General features: G+C 46.3%; 1 protein-coding gene across 5 annotated transcripts in view; it reads left to right on the top strand.

Annotated features, from left to right (window-relative positions):
• Nucleotides 1-24,481, top strand: part of FAM168A (family with sequence similarity 168 member A) — a 171,285-nt gene that overhangs the window by 117,532 nt on the left and 29,272 nt on the right. For all 5 annotated transcript variants that reach the window (XM_083610152.1, XM_083610150.1, XM_083610151.1 and 2 more), the window contains exon 4: nt 19,739-19,819. In XM_083610152.1, coding sequence (XP_083466278.1) covers nt 19,739-19,819 — 81 coding nt within the window. The remainder of the gene's footprint in view (nt 1-19,738; nt 19,820-24,481) is intronic.

Raw genomic sequence — 24,481 nt, 5'->3', positions numbered from 1 at the left:
CTTTTGTTCTGACCTACGCAAAATAAACTGTAAATATGCTGTCCTGCTTGTGCAACTTTTGCTGTGTGAATTCTGCTGTTAAGAGTGTGCACTAAGCCAGAGGCTTAGTGTCGCTAAATTGCTGATACTGCGTGACTACGGGAGGTTGATGGATCGTCCGGCACCGAGCTTGGGGCCTCAGATGCACATTATCTCCCTGGCAGTATCCCAACAAAAGGTTTCGGGCCCAGATTCACGGCACTTGCAGGAGAGTAAGACAGCGACAGACTGCTGAAAGGTATGTTGGAAAAGCGAAAGAAGAGGCTTTTCTGTTTGCCGCGGCAAGAGCTTTTGATGTCCAGGAGCAGGGGGGCAAGTTGCAAAAGCCCACGCCAGTGGAAAACAAGGTTATGTTTGCTGGCACAGCTCCACCAAAGGCTAAAGGCACGTCTGATGGCCAGGAGCAGGGGGGCAAGCTGCAAAAGCCCACGCCGGTGGAAAACAAGGTTTTGCTTGCTGCAAAGGCTGCTCCGAAGGCCAAGGCGAGGTTTATTGTGGATTCAGGATGCACGCGCCATATCGCCAAAGACCGCCATCTATTCATCTCCTTCACACCTCAAGATGGAGAGATCCACCTGGCTGATGGAAGGACTTTGCAAGCTGCAGGAGTTGGGACTGTGAAACTTGCAAGTCTGCATACTACCATCAGAGATGTACTTTTTGTTCCAGAAGCTGCGGACAATTTGCTTAGTGTCCCACAGCTAAATGGGTGTGGTTTTGAAATTACATTCAAGAGGACTGTCTGTGTCATCAGAAAAGGCAAAGAGGACTTTTTGCATGCAAAGTTGTTGAATGGTTTGTTCTGTCTAACTTATGAGGACAATGCTGTTATATCTAATGATGATTCTTGTTGTGTTGCACAAACTAACAAGGTTCTTCATGCAGGATGCATTCACGATGCACATAGAAGATTTTGTCACCTCTCTTGGCAAGCGCTAGCCAAGATGCCTGAGTTGGTTGAAGGTTTGGACATCAAACCTTGTAAATTTCACATGAAATGTGTATCTTGTGCAGAGAACAAGGTGAAGGTTGCTCCAAAAGGCAAGGAGTCTAGCAGGCAGGCTTCCAAACCCTACCAGCTAGTTCACGCAGACCTGGTTGGGCCTCTAGCGCCCTCTTTGGGAGGAGCAAGGTACTTCATGGTTCTAATTGATTCTTTTTCCAGGTACATTCATGTGTTTATGCTCGAGCAGAAATCGCAAGCATTTCCTAGGTTCAAGGCATTCTGTGCTTGGTTGGAGAATGCTCATGGTAAACGTATTGGCTGTCTGTTTACTGATCGGGGCGGGGAGTTCACTTCTCAGCAGTTTGAAGCTTTCCTGACTGAGAAGGGAATCCAACATGACTTGTCAACGCCTAGATCGCCATGGATGAATGGGCTTGCGGAGAGAGCAAATCAAACGTTGCTGCAAGGAATAAAAACCTTGTTGCATGATGCCAACCTCCCTGAGAAGTTTTGGGGGGAGGCTCTCTCGAATTTTGTTTACACTTTTAATCGCAGACTGTCATCACTTATTGGCTGCACTCCCTATGAGAAAATGTTTGGTAAGAAACCTAACACCAAGCACTTGAGAATCTTTGGTTCTGACATGTGGGTACACACCCCACAAAGCAACAAGCTTGGGAAGCGTGGGGCACATGGTTTGTTCATGGGGTACGATAAAGGTGCATACAGAGTATGGATGACCAACTCTAAATCCATAAAGTTCACAAGGAGTGTTGAGTACAATCCTAAGTGGGGGGAAAATGTGGGAATTTTCCAGAGTTACCCAGAGGAGGATGAAGGTGATGTGAAGAAAGCAGATCATGCTGAGAAAGCTGAGGAAACTGAGGATGATGATGATGATGATGATCAGAGTTTGGATTCCAGTTCAGTGGGCGGCGCTGCTGCTGCTGTCAGTGACAGTGATGACACAGCAGACTACAAGAGCGCAAAGGCCTCAGTCAGACCATCTGATGCGTCTGACAATGAACTGGAAGAACCACTGTTCACCATTGGTCACTTCTCTCCTAAGAAGGAGGAGATGAGTCCTGAAGACTTGCGTCTGGTTCGCAGGTCTGAAAGGGCGACCAAAGGCAAACCTCCAAAGAGATTTGCTGATGAGTTTGCTAAGACGGCAACTGCTGTTCTTAGTAGCTCAGAGAAGGTGTGGGAACCTTCAAGCTTCAAAGAGGTCCAGGAGTTAACCTCTAAAGATGCTGAGCCTTGGCTTAATGCCATGAAGGCTGAAGTTGATTCCTTGAATAGGAACCAAACTTGGGAACTGGTACCGGTAGTCCCAGGGATGAGACTGGTTGGCAGCAAATGGGTCTTCAAGGCCAAGACAGACCAAAATGGCAAAGTTGTCAGACACAAAGCCAGATTGGTTGCCAGAGGTTTTTCACAGGTACCAGGGCAGGATTACCACGAGACCTACTCACCCACGGTCAAATATGAGAGCATTCGGCTGATGCTCAAAATCGCTGCGGAGGAGAAACTGCATGTTTCCCATCATGACATAAATACAGCTTTTTTGTACGGGATTTTGGGGGAGGAGCTGTACATGCTTCCACCTGACGGGATGCAGATACAGAAGGGAATGGTCTGTAAACTGCGGAAATCCTTATATGGTCTCAAGCAGAGTGCCAGGTGTTGGAACACAAAACTCACTGAAACGTTGCTTTCTCTAGGTTTTCACCAGGGCAAAGCTGATCCGTGTGTGTTTGTCAAGGAGGAGGGGCAAAACAAACTGTATTGTTTATGTTTTGTTGATGATCTTCTGATGTTTTGGAAGAATCAGGCTTTCTACCAAAGCACCCTAGCTCAGCTGAAGGAGCACTTTGACATGAAGGATCTTGGTGAGGTATCCAACTATCTTTCTCTGCAGGTGGAGAGGGACCAAGCAGGTAATTTTCTGGTACACCAAACACAGAAAATTGCTGATGTATTAACCAGGTTGAATTTGGTTGATGCAAACCCAGCAGACACACCGATGGTGACAGGTTACCAGGTAGACAGTACTGCTGAAGCGTTTTCTGACACAACGCTGTACAGATGCATTCTAGGCAAGTTGAATTTCATTGCTAGATGTTCAAGACCTGACATTGCTGTAAGCACTAACCTGCTTAGCAGACATGCTAACAATCCTACTGTTCAGGATTGGAAAGCTCTGAAGCGCATAGCCCGGTATTTGAAAGGGACTATGCACTACAGGCTGAGGTTCACCAGTCAGAAGACTGGAGGTCTTGAAATCTTTGCAGATGCTAGTTTTGGAAGTGACACCACGGATGGTACAAGCACTTCTGGAGTATGCTACATGTACAACCACTGCCTGTTTGACTGGTTGTGCAAAAAGCAGACGACAGTTAGCCTAAGTTCCTGTGAAGCAGAACTCAATGCTCTGTCATTTTCACTCATGGATTGTGAATGGTTGATGCAACTGTTTAAGGACATTGGGGTTTCTGTGAAATGTCCTATACAAGTGTATCAAGACAATAGATCTTGTTTGGCTTTGCTGAACTCAGAGAGTTGCAAGCAAAGGACCAAGTACTTGCAGATTAAGCTACATCGTGCAAGGGAGTGTATTCAGAAAGGACTCATTCAGGTGTCCTACATGCCAGGAAATGAAATTCCTGCTGATCTGTTGTCTAAGGTTGTTAACAGAGAACAACTTAAGGTTTATGTACAAAGGTTGCAATTGGGTTGAACCACAGGTACTACAGGTTACACGGAAAGGGGGAGGATGTTAGGATATTTCCGTTCCACCTTAAAAGGGAGCAGGATGTTTTGTATAACAGCCTGCGTATTTCCTGTTCACAGGATGTTTATGTCTTCTGTTCCTTTCGTTTTCTGTCTGTTTTGCCTGAGCAGTCGGAGCAGACGGTCATGTCTTCTTTTGTTCTGACCTACGCAAAATAAACTGTAAATATGCTGTCCTGCTTGTGCAACTTTTGCTGTGTGAATTCTGCTGTTAAGAGTGTGCACTAAGCCAGAGGCTTAGTGTCGCTAAATTGCTGATACTGCGTGACTACGGGAGGTCGATGGATCGTCCGGCACCGAGCTTGGGGCCTCAGATGCACATTATCTCCCTGGCAGTATCCCAACAGGAGCAGGGACCGAGCAACGGGAGCTCACCCCGTCGCGGGGATTCAAACCACGACCTTCTGATCAGCAAGTCCTAGGCTTTGTAGTTTAACCCACAGCGCCACCCGTGTCCCTTGAAGCTGCCTTAAAGGTAAAGGGACCCCTGACCATTAGTCCCTCTAGCCCAGTACTGTCTGCTCTCTAGCAAATGCTCTCCAAAGTTTCAGGCAGAGGTTTATCCCAGCTTTACTATGTGAGTGCCTTTAACCTCAGCACCCATGGGCACCCATGCACCCTCGGGGGGCCTTCCCTGGCACCCACACAGTCCTCCTGCCCACCGGTGAAATTGGTGTTTGGTGCCAGTAACAGTTTGCAGGGGTGCCCAAAGGCCCCGAAAGCTTAGTGACCCTTGCTTTAACTGGAGAGTTTTTGTTAACAGCAGCTCTGAAATTGAGATATGTACTCAGAACTCACATTCCCATTAAAAAGGAATATAATGCTCGTGTGTGTGTGTGTGTGTGTGTGAGAGAGAGAGAGAGAGAGAGAGATACTGACTGACTGATGTCTTGTTGAACATTGAGACCTGAACTGCTGCCATGATAGATCTAGCACGTTCTCCACCTTCAAAGAGATGTGCAGAGTAGGAACGTTTGTTCTTCGCTGGGAAGAAAGAGGTCTCCTTCCAGCAGGATTACTCACAGCAGGCTTGTCCAAAGTCTGTTTCGGGGTCCTAATCCGGCCCGCCGGTCGGTTTAATCCGGCTCCTGTGGCAGTTTATTTCCTGGGGTAAAATCCTAAAAAACCCACAACAACTTCAATCCTTAAAAAAGCTCAAAAACTTTGGTTGGCCCTTTGGTCAACCCTCACGGCCCTTCACTTCATCAAATCTGGCCCTCTTTGGAAAAAGTTTGGATAACCACTGACCTAGAGCAAGGTTGGGGAACTTGTAGCCATCCAGATGTTGTTGCACTCCAGCCACCACCAGCCCCATCCCAGCAACATCTGGAGCTCCAAGATACAAATTTCCTATCCCTGGTTTAGAGGCTTCATAGCATTTTAAGGTCAAAAACTGGACGCGTTGAGTAAGTGTTGAAGAAAGTTATTTCCTGTGGAGGGATTTTTGAAGCTTATATGCTCAACAAGAAAAGCAATGACAAACCTAGACAGCATCTTAAAAAGCAGAGACATCACCTTGCTGACAAAGGTCCGTCTAGTTCAAGCTATGGTTTTCCCAGTAGTGATGTATGGAAGTGAGAGCTGGACCATAAAGAAGGCTGATCGCTGAAGAATGGATGCTTTTGAATTGTGGTGCTGGAGGAGACTCTTGAGAGTTCCATGGACTGCAAGAAGATCAAACCTCTCCATTCTGAAGGAAATCAGCCCTGAGTGATCACTGGAAGGACAGATCCTGAAGCTGAGGCTCCAATACTTTGGCCACCTCATGAGAAGAGAAGACTGCCTGGAAAAGACCCTGATGTTGGGAAAGATGGAGGGCACAAGGAGAAGGAGACGACAGAGGACGAGATGGTGGGACAGTGTTCTCGACGCTACCAGCATGAGTTTGACCAAACTGCGGGAGGCAGTGGAAGACAGGAATGCCTGGCGTGCTCTGGTCCAGGGGGTCACGAAGAGTTGGACACGACTAAACGACTAAACAACAACAACAACAAAAACAAAAAACAAAAGACCAGATCTGTAGAAACAATTGTATAGTAAAGGGCAACTGAAGAGCTTATGCTGAAGAGGACTAATGGAGAGTTGTTGATCAGAAGCCCAGAGTTCATAAGCTTCCCTGGGTGCCAGTCTATTATGTTGAATAGAGATTCTTCAGGCAAAATGCCACACCAGCCTATGCCAGTTCCTTTTGTTTTGTATTACCTTTCTGTCTTGAAAAGAATTTCTGAATGTACAGTTCTCAGTTTAGATTGCCTAGTTAGCTTCAAGACTCTTTCTATTACTCTCCAGCATATTTATAATCCTCCAAAGACTAGGGGTGGGGGGAGCAGTGCAAGAGCAGAAGAGTCTCAGCATTTCATATGGAAGTTAATTTCTGATTTCCATATTAATAAAACATAGCTTTATCTTTTTATTTCTCCATAATCCTTGCAACAACAGGGAGAGAAGATTATACTGGATATGTTGAGAAAGCAATTAGAAGGCTGCATGCAAGAACTTTAAAAGGGAGGGAAGAGACATGAAATTAAGCGACAGTTCTAAATATTGGGTTCAACAGGCGCTGCCTGTGAGGCAGAATGAACAACTTAGAGTGCAGGTGTTTGTCGCCGTGGTCATCAAAATAGGTTTCAAAAGGCCTCAAGCCATTATTCGGCCACTGCACTGGTTCCTGCATTGCTTTGATATATCTTTGGCGATCACTCTTGACTGAGTAAGATTGTCTTCCATAAACACAGTTTTAACAGTGAGTCCGTAAGTGACTGTGGAGGCCAATTCTGGACCCACACGTCCTTCCACAGGGGGGACATTGGTTTCCGGGCGGGAGTTGATCACGGTGTGGATTTGCCAAGCGTGCCTTCCTCTTCGCACGTTTCTCCCTTGCGTTCTGAGTTCGAGTGTCTTCAAAGTCCATGACACCTTTGGTAAAGGCTGTTCTCCAACTGGAGCGCTCGTAGGTCAGTGTTTCCCAGTTGTCAGTGTTTATACTACATTTTTTTAGATTTGCTTTGAGAGAGTCTTTGAACCTCGGTTGTTGACCACCAGCATTACGGTTTCCATTTTTAAGTAATAACAGTAGTAGTAGTAGTAGTAGTAGTAGTAGTAGTAGTAGTAGTAATAATAATAATAATAATAATAATAATAATAATAATAATAATTTATTTATACCAGCTCATCTGGCTGGGTCTCCCCAGTCACCCTGGGCGGCTTCCAACAAAGTATTAAAATATAGTGGTCTGTTAAACATTAAAAGCTTCCCTCAATAGGGCTGCCTTCAGATGTCTTCTAACTTGGCTTCTCACAGTGAGGGAACCACCAGAAGGCCCTCGGTGGTGGTCCTCAGTGTCCGGGCAGAACAATAGGGGTGGAGACGCTCCTTCTGATATACTGTGGTCTTCCTCTCCCTGATATTTGGGGATACGTTTCCTAGTTGCTTCCATATGCAAATATTCCCTCCTTTATTAAGAATGTCTTAAGATTAGAGAGTCCTCTTGCTAGTGCGCTTGGAGCATGTCAGGAGATCCACTAGTGCCGTCCAGGTTTACAGCTCAAATCACTGCCCTTCTGAACTTTGTATACTTTATAAAGTTGTTATTGTACTTCACCAAATCTTAACCTATTACAGTATTTGTAAGTATGGAGTCCAAATACTGAATTTGTCCATGGCAAGTCTGTGTTTATATGCAAGTTGTTTATATGTTGCGAGTTTGTGTAAGTCTCCAATCCAATCGTAGAAGGGAGCCGCATTTTTATTTTCCCGATTCATCAGTATCAGTCTTTTTGCTGTGGTTAGGGCAAATATTCTGATTCTGGAATGGGTTCAGTGAATGGTGAAAAACTGAGCTAGTGCTTGGGGGGGAGGAAAGCAAGATTTGTGGGTGTGGCCTTAAAAATTCAGGGGGGGCCACCCATAATTTGATATGCTTTGTTTCCAAGTGTCATTTTGCTTGTGCAAATAGGCCTGCATATCAAGGGTCCTCTGTTGTGGTTTGTGTGTCTTCAGGTTGCGTTCTGTCTTCTATGTGTTGGAAGACTCAGGCCAAACAGTTGAGTTGCATGGCCAAAGTTCCCATTTAATTTAATATGTGGGTTTTGACTTCTGACCATTGAATCGTTCATGATTCTGTGAATAAATGCAGCTTAAAAGGAAATTCAGAAGCTGAAGAAATGGTTTTTTAAAACCCTCTAATTGCAGAAGTATGATTCACTATAATTTCTACTGTCCTCAGACATGTGCCTTGATGAAGATTTATGTAAAAATGACGCAGCCAGCATGTCGCCATAATTATTCCTTTATACCTCGTGGATTTACTGTTGCCTGTTTCTGAGAGAAACTGTATTATGGATTGCCAAATCATTCAGCTTGTAATTCTTCTTAAAGTGGCGTTTGTGCCCAAGTGGGCTGCTTTAGGCTGGAATCTGGGGCCATGTTAATATGAATTATTGTCTTGTTGTTTTTTGTTTTATAAAATCAATATTACAAAAGGAACAATGAAAAGCAACCTATTTTTTAACCAGTAAATTCTTCTGTAGACTCCTTTTGAAGGAATGGGAATTGAAAAGGTGTTTTGTGTATTTCACTGGGGAGTTTTTGCTGTATTCCTATTTTTTTTTTTAATATTGCATTTGTGGAACTTGGCAGCTATCCAGATTTCGATGGTGCCATACAGTTGCATTTACCATACATTGCAAGGTCTGTGCTTCTATGCATGGATATCCTAAGTCAACCAGGTTCTATACCAGTAAGAGATGCTTAACATGTTTTTCCATTTCACAAGAGCTGCTGATGAATGGATAGATTGTCAAAGAGAAAAAATATAAATGAGGGTAAACTCCCCCCAAATTTTTTTGAATTGGTTGAAAACTTTGGTTTAATAGATACCTGGAGGTGGAAACATCCAATTACAAAACAGTTCACCTTTTCCTCGGAACCTCACCAAAGCTCGAGTCGGATAGACTATGTTTGGGTTTCTAAAGAACTGGTTTCCAGAGTAAATAAAATTGAGATCACTCCACGAACTCTATCGGACCACAATTCAATTTATCTGGAATTAAAAGGTAGAGAACAATTCTCATTTAGATGGAGGATGAATGACACTTTATTTGAGAACCCAAAAATAGTAGCGAAAGAGACAATTAAGGATTATTTTGAATGGAATTTACGAAATCATTAAAGGGTTTAAAAGCATAAGTGAACTGCAGGCTGGGAAACAAACTAGTCAGTGGGAATCCAGGCAGAATAACTTCAGGTGACAGGTAGGCTGAACTACAGTAAAGAGGAGTCAGAGATATTTCGGGGCAGGATGTGTCATCCTCATAAACTGGTTTCCTTTGCTCGCTTTATTTGTGCTTTTGAAAACCTCCTTCGGAATCCTTCAGGCTAAGACCCTTCCTAGTGTTGTCATCTAGTTAAAAATTGAGGCTTTATCTGGTTAAATTCATATAAAGTTCGAGATCTGAAGGCCGATTTTTCATTTCTAACCTAAGCTTCAGTGTTTCCATCCACCCACCCTCCAACTTTTACATGTAGCAACCAATTTTAACTTTTTGCTCAGCTTAGAGTGATTTAAAATCAGCTGAAGTAGGTCACAATTTCAGTGCGTACCAAGGTGTTTGCTAATTCTTAAATGTCTCTTCTCTTTCTGTATTTTGAGTGAGTGGAGTTGAGCAAATCGGCAAATGGTCCCATTTCAACTCGGTTTAAAGCATGGGTAGGCAAACTAAGGCCTGGGGCCTGGATCTGGCCCAGTCGCCTTCTAAATCTGGCCCCCAGACAGTCCAGGAATCAGCGTATTTTTACATGAGTAGAATGTGTTGTTTTATTTAAAATGCATCTCTGGGTTATTTGTGGGGCAAAGGAATTCGTTCATTCCCCCCCCCCCCAAAAAAAAATATTCCGGCCCCCCACAAGGTCTGCGGGACAGTGGACTGGCCCCCTGCTGAAAAAGTTTGCTGACCCCTGGAAAGGAATAACCTACAAAATGCCTACAGGATTGCTCTCCTGTACTATTTCAGATATAATTTTTTCCTTCCAGTAGCACCTTAAAGACCAACTAAGTTAGTTCTTGGTATGAGCTTTCGTGTGCATGCACACTTCTTCAGATACACAGTGTATCTGAAGAAGTGTGCATGCACACGAAAGCTCATACCAAGAACTAACTTAGTTGGTCTTTAAGGTGCTACTGGAAGGAAAAAAATTTTTTTGTTTTGACTATGGCAGACCAACACGGCTACCTATCTGTAACTATTTCAGATATGTGGTTTATATACTTATGAATGTATTTGCTGTGTAGATTTATGAACATATGATTTATGTATATGTGAGACCTTAGAATTCCTGTAACAATTCCTTTGTGACTAAATTTTTGTTTTAATTAAAACTTTAAAATGAACAAATGCAAAATTAACAGTCATCTACGTATGTTGGTATTTTAATACTTGTGACTTCTGTTATTTTGAGCAACGGCTTCCTACTATTCCAGCCCATGATATTAGACTTTACTTTTACTGGATTCTTCTGCAGACACAGCTGTGCAGCTTTGCCAGTCGAGATACTGTAAATTCCCCAGTTCCCTGAAGCATCATTTTGATTCTGGCCCAGGGACCCAGGAGAGAAGCATTAAGCCTTTTTAACACTCTAAAACTGGTTTTGCTAATATTCCATGCACGCTCCATCTGCTTTTGCCTTTGTCGAAAGCTAATGGATTTGAGAGCAATTTGCTCTGCTGGTATTAGTCCAGAACCATCCAAAATAACACAGGGACCGTCTGAAGTTAATTAGGGTGCAGAAATTAAGCACCTAAAGGTGAAAGGTGAGGTGGTCTTTTAAACCTTCCTCTATGTGGATATGACCACCCTGCTCTTGACGCACAGAGATGTTGTTTTATAATTGCAGAATTTGTCCACAGTTGTTTTGAGGAATATGCATGCTTCCCCTGCCAGATTGACAACAATTTGCAACTTCAGGGAGTGTGTGCTGGCTCCCACAGCCTGCCGTATGGCATGCTGCAATGCTAAATAGCAGTTGCCTGACATTTTCAGTGGAACAGGCTGTTATATTGCAATTGAGTTTCTTCTGAAGAAGAGGCATTGCAGACTACCAATGTGTTGTCTATACTTCATTTGTGGCGAGGATGGGGTCTGAATTCCAGGGCTCTACATTTTGACAGGCCTAACTTCGTTCTTTCCCCTTCCTGTGCTGGAGGGTTGCTCTGAACCAGGATGGAATTACCGTATTTTTCGCTCTATAACACGCACCCGACCATAACACGCACGTAGTTTTTAGAGGAGGAAAACAAGAAAAGAAATATTCTAAATGAAACAGTGGATGTATGATTTTTGTGGTTCATGCTGTGGCCACAGACATGTGATCGGACAGTGAGTTTGGAGTAGCCCAATGCAAAAATCCTGAGGATCCAAGTGGATCCATGCTTTGTAACCACGTTTTTGCACCACTGCGGCCCCGGGCAACAGTGGGTGAGTGATTTTTTTGGTGCAAGATGTAGCCATGGACATGCTATGTGATCTGATGGTGAATTTGGGGTGACCCGGTGCAAAAATCCTGAGGACCCATGTGGATCCGTGCTTTGTAACTACGTTTTAAGTGGGGAGGGAAGGAAAAGCACTCAAGGGACAAGGAGCACGCGTGGGGTATGTGGAGAAGGATGCTGCAAAAAATGCAGAAGAGGGGGTTAAGGGGAGAAGGAGCACGCATGGGGTGGGTGGAGAAGGATGCTGCTAATAATGAAGAATAGGGGTATAAGGGGAGAAGGCTCCTCTCCTCTCCCGCTTTGCTCCTTTAAAGCAAGCAGGCTCTGCTTTTCTCCCTCCTCCCCGCTCATCCCCGAGCTGAAAACCTTTGCTGCTTTTTAGCGAGCTGAGTGGGGAGGAGAGAGGGACAGAGAGCCTGCTTGCTTTAAAGGAACCAACCTGTTCCTCTCCCGCTTTGCTCCTTTAAAGAAGCAGGCTCTCTGTCCCTCTCTCCTCCCCACTCAGCGGCTCTTCTCCCGCTTTGCTGTTTCAAAGCGAGCCACGGAGGAGGGAAGGAAGGGGAACCATGGATCCTCTGCTCACGACTGCAGCAGATTCCCCCCACCACCTGTAGGCATTCCCTCCATAACACGCACAGACATTTCCCCTTACTTTCTAGGAGGAAAAAAGTGAGTTATGGTGCAAAAATTACGGTAGACACGAGAGCAGTCAGCGCAGGGAACCCACTCGCAGTATGAACCCTTTTGCAGAATGATGATGATGATGATGATGATGATGATGATGATGATAATTTATTATTTATACCCCGCCCATCTGGCTGGGTTTCTCCAGCCACTCTGGGCGGCTTCCAACACAATATTAAAATAAAGTAATGCATCAAACGTTAAAAACTTCCCTAAACAGGGCTGCCTTCAGATGTCTTCTAAAAGTCTGGTAGTTTGACATCTGGTGGGAGGGTGTTCCACAGGACGGGCGCCACCACCGAGAAGGCCCTCTGCCTGGTTCCCTGTAATCTCACTTCTCTCAGGGAGGAAAACGCCAGAAGGCCCTCGGCGCTGGACCTCAGCTGAACGATGGGGGTGGAGACGCTCCTTCAGATATACTGGGCCGAGGCTGTTTAGGGCTTTAAAAGTCAGCACCAACACTTTGAATTGTGCTCAAAAACGTACTGGGAGCCAATGTAGGTCTTTCAAGACTGGTGTTATATGGTCTCAGCGGCCGCTCCCAGTCACCAGTCTAGCTGCTGCATTCTGGATTAGTTGTAGTTTCCAGGTCACCTTCAAAGGTAGCCCCACACAGAGCGCATGGCAGTAGTCCAAGTGGGAGATAACCAGAGCATGCACCACTCTGGCAAGATAGGGTCTCATCCTGCGTACCAGATGGAGCTGGGAGACAGCTGCCCTGGACACAGAATTGACCTGCGCCTCCATAGACAGCTATGAGTCCAGAATGACTCCCTGACTGCGCACCTGGTCCTTCGGGGGCACAGTTACCCCATTCAGGGCCAGGGAGTCCCTCACACCTGCCCACCTCCTGTCCCCCCAAAACAGTACTTCTGTCTTGTCAGGATTCAACCTCAATTTGTTAGCCGCCATCCATCCTCCAACCGCCTCCAGACACTCACACAGAACCTTCACCGCCTTCACTGGTTCTGATTTGAAAGAGAGGTAGAGATAGATGTCGGTCCTCAGACTTGCCCAATCTCCTCTGCTTCAGGAGGCCTGTGCTCACGCACAATCCTTGATTCCCCCACTAAGGCTAAGCTTGAAGCAGATTTTGCTACTGTATTGGCCCGAATATTAGCCACACCTCCCCCCCCCCCCAAGTCTGATGGTGAAAAGTTAAAGTGCGGCTTATGTTTGCCACCAGCAAAGCAGTGCAGCTCCTCCCCCCCCCCCCGAGAGCAGCCCGGGAGCGCGAGGCAATGGCGCGCAGCCCCCCCGCCACTCCTAAGCCTCCCCTACACCGGCTGAGAAGGGGGAAGGCCAACAGCAAAGTGAGGTGCCCCCCCCCCAGAAAGCAGTGTGGGGCAACAGCACCCGTCTGCGGCTCCCAAGCCTCCCCCAAGCCGCCAAATTCTAAAGGTCAATGAATAACCATAGTTTAGAGGTCCCAGGCCCTAAGGAAACCAGACTATCCTCCACCAGGGCCAGGGCCTTTTCAGTGTTGGCTCCAACCTGGTGAAATGCTCTGTCCCATGAGACCAGGGCCCTTTAGGATTTAACCTTCCTTCGGGCCTGTAAGACAGAGCTATTCCGCCTGGCCTTTAATTTGAATTCAGCCTGATCTTTTATTTCCCTTCTCTTCCCTCCCCCTCCCCTTTTATGAAGATCACCCGCTCTGAGACCCCACAGCTAATTCTCCCCTGGCCTCCTCGCTGGCCCAAGTAGGACCAATTCAGCCAGCTAGCGCTGGGGATTATCTAATGCTTATTTCCCCTAAATTGATTTTTGATTTTTGAATTTTATTGTTATTCATGTTTTTATACTGTATTTTATGCTGCTTTTATAATTAAGTGTTTTAAATTTGTTAGCCGCCCTGAGCCCTGTTTTTGAACTGAGAAGGGCGGGGTATAAATAAAAATTTTTTATTATTATTATTATTATTATTATTATTATTATTATTAGGTATTTGTGGTTAGAAGAGAAGGCAGTTAGTGCTAACCAGGTTCATGTTGGTGTGCCGTAGTGAAACTGCTCTGAAGATGGCTTGCATCCCCAGTGCTGGCTTTCAGGGTTGGCAGGGGACCACTGTCACAACTGCACTGGAGTACGGGTAGTAAAGTAGACCCCTGACTGTACAGGCATAGTTTCCACCGACAGAGAAAATGAAACAAAAAAAAAGAGGGAAATGGTGTGGATCAAAGCTGTGCAGGTCATCAACGTACAATCTCAGCAGTGCTGTCTGATGGTCCGTTTCCTTGCAGTCTCTGACTGATGGGAGTTCTTGGGCTGATTAGAATCAAAATGGGTTCAGGGGAGAAAGGGAAAGACTTAATGCGCTCATTATCTGCCTAGGCTTCAGAAACAGCTGCATTCTTTGCCTCTCCCTTTACACTTCTTTCAAAAGGATGGAGTCTTTTGCACACTTCTAATCCTTTCATGTTGAGCGAATCAACACAGATTTAACAGGTAGATGAAAGAGATAAACAAATATTATTTATAGCGGCCTTAAATTCTAGCTTGAAAGAGAGCTCCTTCTTCAAAGGTTGACTCAATTAATGGGCAATCTTTCTGGATTCTGAGGTCTTGCCATTCACAGGGCTGTAGGGGAGCCAGCTGTGTGTGTGTGCATACACACAGAGGTTTAAATGTCTATAGAGGATAAAATCATAGAATTGTAAAGTTGGACCCCAAGGGTCATCTAGTCCAACCCCCTGCAATGCAGGAATCTCAGCTACAGCATCCATGACTGATGGCCACCCAGCCTCTGCTTAAAAATCTCCAAGGAAGGAGAATCCACCACCTCCGAGGGAGACTCTCCCACTGTTGAATGGCTCATCATAATAATAATAATAATAATAATAATAATAATAATAATAATAATAATATTTCATTTATACCCCACCCTCCCCAGCCAGAGCCGGGCTCAGGGCATCTAACACTAGTAAAATTACAATAAAAACATAGGGGGGGAGCCAATTCTGCATATTCCATTTCTGCATATTCCATAAGCTTTTGTATCCATTCTTCTTTTGCTGGGACTTCTTCTTCTTTCCATTTCCTAACACTGTCTACTCTGGCTGGCAGCAGTTCCCCAAGGTCTTAGGCTGAGAGAGGCTTTTCACATCACCTGCTTACCTACTCTTTTTATTAAAATAAATAAATGCTGGAGCTGATGAGGTCTGCACGTGAGCAAGGCACGTTCTCTAGCTTCACATCATTGTGCTGGGGAGTAGATTGTGTCGATTGTGTTGCACTTGAGCAAGAGACCCAGGTTCAAGCATCTGAGCTCACGGAGTTGTCTGCTGCCCTGTGCTGTGGGTCGGTCAGTTTCTTTTCTGACATAGATCTCTGACATAATGGGTGAACGGCCCCTGAGAACCGAAAAGCAAGACGAATGCAGGGGAAGAAGAATTGATTTCATGTCAGCATGGCTGCCTTTTCGCTTACCTATTTTTACCAAAGTAATTACACCCGATTCGCTACGTGTGATAGCATCTCTGGGTACCGTCTCCGCTTTTGTTTTGCTCCACATGTTGCAGTTGCCTGCATGTGACCCTGCCAGTTGTAAAGGGCCTGTCTGTGTATCTCCTGCGTCTTTCATTTGAAGCACACTAGCAAGCGCTAGCTGGACGCCAGAGATTGGTCAGCAGCAGCTCACCCTGCTGTAACATGGTGGAGGGGGTTATTACTGTATTTTTCGCTCTATAGGATGCACCGGACCATAGGAGGGGGAAAACGGGGGGGGGGGGAATTCTCCCCCTCTCTGCTCAGCGCCCCTTCAGCGAAGCGGCAGGAGAAACGGAGCCCCTTCCATTTCTCCTCCCGCTTCGCTGAAGGGGCGCTGCGCAGAGAGGGAAAACTGTGCAGCGCCTCTCCAGTGAAGCGAAGCCTGCAGAGCAAGAGGGATCAGTGTGCACCGACCCCTCTCACTCTCCAGGCTTCAGGCGGCTATCCGCAAGCCTTCGGAGCACAGCGGGAACTCCTGCTGCGCTCCGAAGATTTGCAGATAGCTGCCTGAAGCCCCCGGAGCGCAGCGGGAGTTTGCGCTGCACTCCGGGGGCTTCAGGCTTCAGGCAGCCATCCGCAAGCCTTCGGAGCACGGTGGGAACTCCTGCTGCGCTCCGAAGGCTTGCGGATAGCTGCCTGAAGCCCACGGAGCGCAGTGCGAACTCCTGCTGTGCTCCAGGGACTTCAGGCGGCTTCAGCGAAAGCAACGCAAAGCCTCCGGAGCACAGGGGGAGCTCTCCCTCTGCGCTTCGGAGGCTTCGCGTTGCTATCGCTGAAGCCAAGGAGCCTGCATTCGCTCCATAGGACGCACACACATTTCCCCTTAATTTTTGGAGGGGGAAAGTGTGTCCTATAGAGCGAAAAATACAGTATTTAACTTGTCGCTTGCCTTTTGCCCTAAGATGCAGGGGTGGTTTACAACAATTTAAACCACCCAGTTCAACACAGTTTAAATCAGAGGTTGGCAAATTAAGGTCTGCGGGCCGGATGTGGCCCGCCGGGCTCGTTAATCCGGCCCACGAACCTTGCAGACCCTGCCGCCCGCTAGGTCAGTCCCCGTGCTAAACTGGCGCGGCGTGGAGCCTGACTTCTGTGGCGCGGCTTCTGATTGGCTGCTGAAGACAAGGCGGCTGTGGCGTGAGTGGCAGTGGTGGGCAGTCCTTTCGGGAGGGGGATGCTTTGGGGAGAGGGTGGGTTCGGCCCCCCACAAGGTCTGAGGGACAGTGGACCGGCCCCCACCTGAAAAAGTTTGCTGACCCCCGGTTTAAATCAACCAACAATCACCAAAATAGGGTGCATCCTAAAAAACATGTGTATTAGGTATCAAGGCCAGGTAGAGAGTGTTCCTGAAACCTTTCTTTGAAAGGAGTCCTGGGCAGCAGACAACAAGCAATAAAAACATTAAAAAAGAGAAAACTTTCAAGCATCTTTTAAAAAAAAAACCCAATACTGATGCAGTGGGGAAGATCTCTACTATGAGGCTTGCTGAGAGTGAAAGGTCTTCAGCTGGCACTGAAAAGACAACAGAGATGTCACCTGTCTAATAGTCAAGGGGAGGGGAGTTCCAAAGGCTAGGCGCCATGACACTAGGACCCTCATACCTACAGGACCGCCTCTCCCAGTATGCCCCACGGAGGACCTTAAGGTCCATAAATAGCAACATCCTAGAGGTCCCTAAGGAAGTCAGATTAGCCTCAGTCAGAGCCAGGGCCTTCTCAACACTGGCTCCGGCCTGGTGGAACGCTCTGCCTCATGAGACCAGGGCCCTGCAGGATCTGATTTCTTTCCGCAGGTCCTGTAAGACAGAGCTGTTCCGCCTGGCCTTTGGCTTGGAGCCAATTTGATTCCCTCCCTCCCTCTCTTTCTTTTTTCCTTTCTCTTCCTGTGATGAGGCTGCATTTTAATGTTTTAATGTTGTATTTTAATCTTGTTTCTAAGTTGTATTCATTCAACTTGTTTTTATTATTGGTTGTTAGCTGCCCTGAGCCCGGCCTTGGCTGGGGAGGGCGGGGTATAAATAAAATTTTTTTTTTAATTATTATTATTATTATTATTATTATTATTATTATTATTATTAAAGACCCAATTCCCACATTGTTTGAACCGGACCTCCATGGTTTGCTGGAGGCCCTCACTTGCAGAGTACAGTGATCTATTGGGTATATAAGAGGTGAGCCGATCTTCCATGGTCCCAAGCACTCTAGGGCTTTGGCCATTCCAGCCGCAGCTCTCCTGTGGATTCGGCTTGCGGCAGTTTCAGCTGTTCCGCTTCTTCCCGGGCAGTTTCCACCCGGCCATATTGAGGGTGGCAAACCAGGTCCTAAGGCCCTGCGCAACTGAGCTTCGCTTTCACTGGGACGTTGCGGTGGCGTCAGGGAAGGAGCCCTCGGAGGAAAGGCTCTCGCGCCACTGCGGTAACATCTAAAGGGCACTTTTGTTACGAAACGCTTCGAGGCAAGGAAGATGGATGTGATGTGTAGTAAAAAGACAGCAGCGAATTAGTCATCGCGGCAGTGCATTTGCCTTTCCTTCTTAAAAAAAGAAGCAGCCAAAAGAACCGCCCCCCAAATCCACAGTCAAAAGCCTTCGCATGAGAAGCCAAGTGCGCATTTCTTCCTTTGACTTGGCCGTGTCCTCATTAGAATTCTGTGTGCCGTTGCTGGTTCTATAAATAACACTCAAAAGAGACGTTTGATTGCCAGAATCCTGTACACCCCACAGCCTCCTCAGTGGCATGGGCTTTACATACTATTAGCGAATCGCTGGCGTCTCCGGCATTAACTGCAACCATTTTTAATTAACCTGATTTAGTAGCAGAATTGCAACGCTGATGAAAATGAGAGGTTGGAACAAATAGTTATTTATTCCAGCACGGTGGTAATGACTGTTGAAATAGATGATTCTAATTAACTTCAAGGAGGAGGCTTCATAAATTTATAAAGGGGAGGCAAAAATCCCAGACATGTCCCATAGCTACTCAGGGTGCCCATGGAGTTGGGTAGAAGAGGGGTCACATCCTGCAAGCACTTCTGTGGGGCGGGTGATTGCTTTCCTAGTCGTCCAGTGGCTGCATTTTAATAGGACTTGGGGTTTGTCTACTCACCTGAAAAGTGCTTTGCTTATTGGGCAAGAAGAACTGCTGGCGGACTGGGCAGAAGACTTTGAAGAGCATCGTCCGTCCCCCTACAATATGCCCCTTTTGCTGCTTCCAGGGGAGCAGAACCAGGAGCCACACTAGTTCAGCACTGGGACTGAAAACATCTGGCTCAGCAAACTTTTTCAGCAGGGGGCTGAGAAGGCAATTGGGCCGGATCCGGCCCCCTGGCCTTATTAGTTTGCCTATCCATGATTCTGGCAATGGGGGCTGGTGATGAGGGGCTGTTCTGGCAGCAGGAAGAGTTCCCTGTAACTGCTTCTTCTCTCTGCCCCCCCCCCAGCCTCCAACATCCTTTGCCTCTGAGGGCTTTAGCAGCAGTCGTCATCATCATCATCATCATCATCATCATCATCATTTATTATTTGTACCCCGCCCATCTGCCTGGGTTTCCCCAGCTACTCTGGGCAGCTCCCAACAAGGATTAAAAATACATCAGTGGTTGGGGTATGTAGTAAACTGGGGCAGGGACCCTGAAGAACACCCCCCCCCCAGCATGGTTGAATACTATCAGCGACACCTGGTTTTCTGGATTCCTTCGGGCCAAAACAAATTATATGTAAAGTGTATTATTGTTGTTTTCCTGTATCTGGTGATGTTTTTTAAATCACAGTAAAGGTAAAGGGACCCCTGACTTTTTTGGGGGTGGGTGGGAATCATGATGAGGACCATGGTGTGTGTATATTTGTGAGGGGAATATGGAGGGAAGAAATGGGATAGTTAATGCTCCCCCCCCCCCGCTCAGTCCTATTGAAAATCTCCTTTTCACAGCTGCTATTTCTCCCTAGGAGAAAACTTCACCAAACATTCTGATTTGGTTATCATGGACCACTTGTGAGAGCTGTTAGGGTTGAAAAGATGTATACAGGTGTCATAATTTATTTATTTATTTTAATCCTCATTTTTTGCACATGGAGTATTTTAGAAACCGGGGGCAATTGTCAGGTAAGGGGCTGTTTGTATGTCTTTATGTTTACTTGCCTTTTGCAGAAAGTAAGGAGGTGGTGCAGAATCTGAGTCCCTGACTAGTTCTCCTGCTGACCTGTCATCCTTTTATTGCTTTTAATCGCTGCATTCTCTCTCTCTTTGCACAGATATTTGCTGTTTGACTTTCCCCCAGCTAAAGTACCTCATCTCTCTTCTCAGGTTATCCTGCTGGATATCCCACGGCTGCCCCCACCTACAACCCAAATATGTACCCGACCACCAGCCCAGGCTATGCCCCAGGTAAATGGAGTTTTCTATTTTCCAGTTAGCCACATTTGGCGGTATGTACTTCCTGGTTTGTAAGCCACACGTTGTGGCTCTTGTGTATGTGTGTTTTTCATCAGATCTTTCATTCTCTCAGCACCATTAACAGACCTGTCATTATCAACGTGTCTTTTTTTACAAAATGTCAGGTGCTTTCTCAGTAAGAACTGCATGCACTATGTAGCTTAACCAAGTATATATGGCAATGCTGCCTGGTTTCTTTGATTGCTGGTTGTCTGTACAGTGATACCTCAGGTTACAGATGCTTCAGGTTGCGCGTTTTCGGTGAACCCGGAAGTACTGGAACAGGTTACTTCTGGGTTTCGGCGCATGCGCAGAAGCACTAAATCTCACTCTGCGCATGCGCAGAAGTGCCAAATTGTGACCTGCGCATGGACATGCGCAGACATGGCGCTGCAGGTTACGAACATGCCTCCCGCACGGATCACGTTCACAACCTGAGCGTCCACTGTATTCTGAAAATGGGGAGCAGGAATGTACAAATGCAGTTGAAAAGTGCCATAATTTGGTGGTAGTTCAGTGTAGACTGCTAAATGGACCAATGGTTTGGGTCACTACAAGGCAGCTGCCTTAGTTCCATGATATAGCTTCCATTGAAACAGGATGTGGGAGGGTCTACCCCCCCAAAAAAGGAGTTTAAGAAAGGGTAAAGATTGGGAACCACCAATACTAAGCTTTAAATTACAGACGTCCGGAAATATGTTGTTCCCTGCATTATTCTTGCACATTCCATCATTCCTACAAGTGGCAAGACCTTACTGATAAGTCAAGTGAACTGAATTACTCAAAATGGAGTCTGACTTGAAGCTATATATAGTAACAATATTTTTAAAAACCACTTCATTTGGCTCATTTGCATATGAGAACTTTCTAAAAGGTGAGCGCCTTTCCCCCTACAAAGGCGCGTTTTAAAAGGGAGGTTTTAACCTATATTTTCCTATATTTCTGTGCTTGCTGGAAAGAGATACAAAGCAGGTTAAAGCAATTCATACAATATTGATCAAACAAACTTAATGTGAGCCTGACTGTCAGGAAATCTTGTTCTAACCTTTTAGCCCAGGGGCCCAAAATGTGTGCGTCAGGAACTTTGCAGGCAGAATGAATGTTTGATAAAATTGCCTATATTTTAATAAAAGATGGGTAAAGAATCCTTCCACCTCCAGCAGCTCCCTTAATTAAAACCTAATAATGTATCTGTTCCTCTTTAGGTTTCTTGCTTTCTGTGGAGGGTTTTTTTTGGGGGGGCGGGTATCTGCTTTGCGATTTCCATATAAGTGTACATTTAATTTCCACAGGGGCCAGTTCCTCCTAGATCCATTTCTATTAATAATACAGCAGATGATAATGCAGGTCATCCATTATATCAGCTCCCACCCAGAAGAGATGTTTGCTAAACTCCAACCACAAAATTGGCTACGATTAGCTTGAGGTTTCCTTCTCTCTCCATTGCACGTACTCCCCCCTATTTGATACTGCATCAATAATAATAATGTTATAGTAAATTTTTATTTATACCCCACCCTTCCCGTTTTAGGGCGGCTAACAGCAAATGTAAAACATTGATTAAAATGTGACTTAAAAACAGCATAAAACAGTATAAAATGCAACATAAAATGCAGCATCATATCAAAAAAATTCTAAATTTAGGGCTCATTTGGGGGGGGGGAACGACACACCCCAGTCAGTAGACATCAAATGATCACCAGGGCTAACTGGCCAAGTTGGTCCTACTAGGGCCAGCAAGACCAGGGAAGAATTTAAATGTGGGGTCCCAGAAAGGGTTTCTTCATAGAAGAGGAAAGGGAATAGAGGATCAGGCTAATTCAGATTGAAGGCCAGGCGGCATAGCTCTGTCTTACAGGCCCTGTGGAAGGAAATCAAGTCCTGCAGGGCCCTAGTCTCATGGGACAGAGCATTCCACCAGGTCGGAGCCAACACTGAAAAGGCCCTGGTCCTAGTGGAGGAGAGTCTGACTTCCTTAGGGCCCAGGACCTTTAAGCTGTTATTACTCATGGACCTTAGGGTCCTCTGTGGGACATACCAGGAGAGGTGGTCCCATAAGTACGAGGGTCCTAGGCCGCATAGGGCTTTAAACCTGACCCTGTACTCCACCAGGAGCCAGTGCAGCTGGAAAAGCACTGGGTGAATATGCTCCCATGGCAGGGACCCCATGAGGAGCCTCTCTGCAGCATTCTGCACCCGCTGGAGTTTCTGGGACAGTTTCAAGGGCAGCCCCGCGTAGAGCGAATTACAGTAGTCAAGCCTGGAGATGACTATCGCATGGATCACTGTGGCCAGGTCGGGGCAGGAAAGGTAAGGGACCAAATGATCCCAACTGATGATGGTTTTGAAGGGACGCGGGTGGCGCTGTGGGTTAAACCACAGAGCCTAGGACTTGCCGATCAGAAGGTCGGCAGTTCGAATCCCCGCGACGGGGTGAGCTCCTGTTGCTCGGTCCCTGCTCCTGCCAACCTAGCAGTTTGAAAGCACTTCAAAGTGCAAGTAGATAAATAGGTACCGCTCCGGCGGGAAGGTAAATGGCGTTTCTGTGCGCTGCTCTGGTTCACCAGAAGCGGCTTAGTCATTCTGGCCACATGACCTGGAAGCTGTACGCCGGCTCCCTCGGCCAATAAAGCGTGATGAGCGCCGCAACCCTAGAGTCGGTCACGACTCGACCTAATGGTCAGGGGTCCCTTTACCTTTACTTTTAATGGCACTGAGACCTTTGGCTTGCTGCTGCCCTTCCTCAGGTAACGCCACCATAGTAAGAGCAGGACCAGCACAAGCCAAGTAGTCTCCATAGTGCTTACAGGAGCATCTTCCAGGCTCGTTGGCTTCCTGCATTTTTGATACAGTCTTCAGTCTGCAAACCATGCTGGTATTTTTTCCCCCTACCAGTGTTGTAAGATTTTTCTTTTATTTTGAGACAGGCACTTGGGGCCAGGATTAAGCTTTTAATTGGGGGTGAGGATTTGTGACATGTTATGCTCAGCGTGATGTTTATATATTTGTATTGCACCCGAAGCCCTAAGGAAGGAATATACCCAAAGTTGAAATAAATTGGCTCATTTGAACTTTTGTCAACTCGTTCCTTAGGGCTTGGGGAGGAACATGCTTGTCTAGAGTTAACTCATTAAAAATACCTTTGCTTAGTCCTGGTTTGACTCCCCGGTGAGCAGTTCCATCTGTGATTGAGTGCGATTTACCTGAAATCGGTGGTTTACTAGAATCTCGAAGGCCCCTTGATACTTCTTTAGAGGCATTCGTTAACTTTATTTATTAATTGGTTGTGTTTATATCCCACTTTTTCTCCAAGGAGCTCAAGGTGCCATACATGGTCCTGCCCCCTCATTTGATCCCCTCAACAACCCTGTTAGGTAGGATAGGCTGAGAGGCAGTGACTGGCCTGAGCTAGCTTCATGGCCAAGTGCCAATTTGAACCCTGCTCTCTCCTAGCTCCAAATCTGACACTCTAACCCAGCGGTTCTCAACCTGCGAGTCCCCAGATGTTGTTGGACTACAACTCCCATCATCCCTAGCTAGCAAGGCCAGAGCTCAGGGATGATGGGAGTTGTAGTCCAACAACATCTGGGGACCCACAGGTTGAGAACCGCTGCTCTAACCACTACACCACACTGACTCTGAATTTACTGAAGTTTATATATATATATAGCTGTCCCATAACACAAGATCTCTGGGAAGCACCTGAGCCTCTAGACCAGGGTGGGAAACCTGTGGCTCTCCTGATGATGTCGAAGTGTGGTTCCTTGATGCCATACCATCCTAGCTGGGGCTGATGGGAGTGTGTGATGGTGTTTGCCTGTATTTCTTGCTAAAACTGGGCTGCCAGTTGTCTTGTGGCTATTCATCTCCACCTTTCAAACGAGCCATTAGCTCAATTGCTGTGATGTCCTGGAATGTTACTTCTTACGGCTAAGAGGAAATTATGAGTAACGAGGGCAGTGGAAGAGTAGTTTGTCTGGAGAAAACCTTCACTTGGGGTTTAGGGAGATGGCGTTGCAGGTTTTGGACAGACAAAGGAGCTTTGAATATGGGGGAACTATAGTGAGGTGGGGGGAAATGGTATTTGAGTGTGGGTGGCTGAATTTCATATATTGATTTTTTAACTAGCCAGCCAAATCTTTGACTGCAGGTCTCTAGTGGTGTATATCTATATTCCATTCTCCTTGCTGTGTATAAACAAAGGCCTTACACAGGACTATTTAAAGAAAGCCATGCATGAAATAACTTCTTCCCCAACTGTTCTACATTTCAGACTTTTTGCTCTATTGGATTTCAGCTAAGTAGTATTTTATCGGTGTCTCGAGCTTGTTCAGTTTTGGCAAGCGAGTCACTCGAAGGTCAGGCAGGACTTTATTTCCTTGAAGGAGCCGTTGTGATGTTGAGATGCTCAACGCCTTTTCAGGAGATCCAGCTGCCATTTTGCCAGACTGGCCCCTGTGTTATATCCTGCATTGGGAATACTGGGATTGGAGAACTCACTCCAGAGACTGTGTGGCTATCAGGGAGAAGTTGGGAATGGATGAGTGAAGGCATCAAAAATGAGTAGGTGGGCTAGGCATAGCAGTGAATCAGGATTTGGGGGGCGGGGAGGGA

The sequence above is a fragment of the Podarcis filfolensis genome, assembly GCF_964270895.1.
Source record: "Podarcis filfolensis genome assembly, chromosome: 4".
Lineage (NCBI taxonomy): Eukaryota > Metazoa > Chordata > Lepidosauria > Squamata > Lacertidae > Podarcis > Podarcis filfolensis.
The sequence above is the reverse complement of the archived record's forward strand: the minus strand, read 5'-3'. Positions and strand labels throughout refer to the sequence as shown.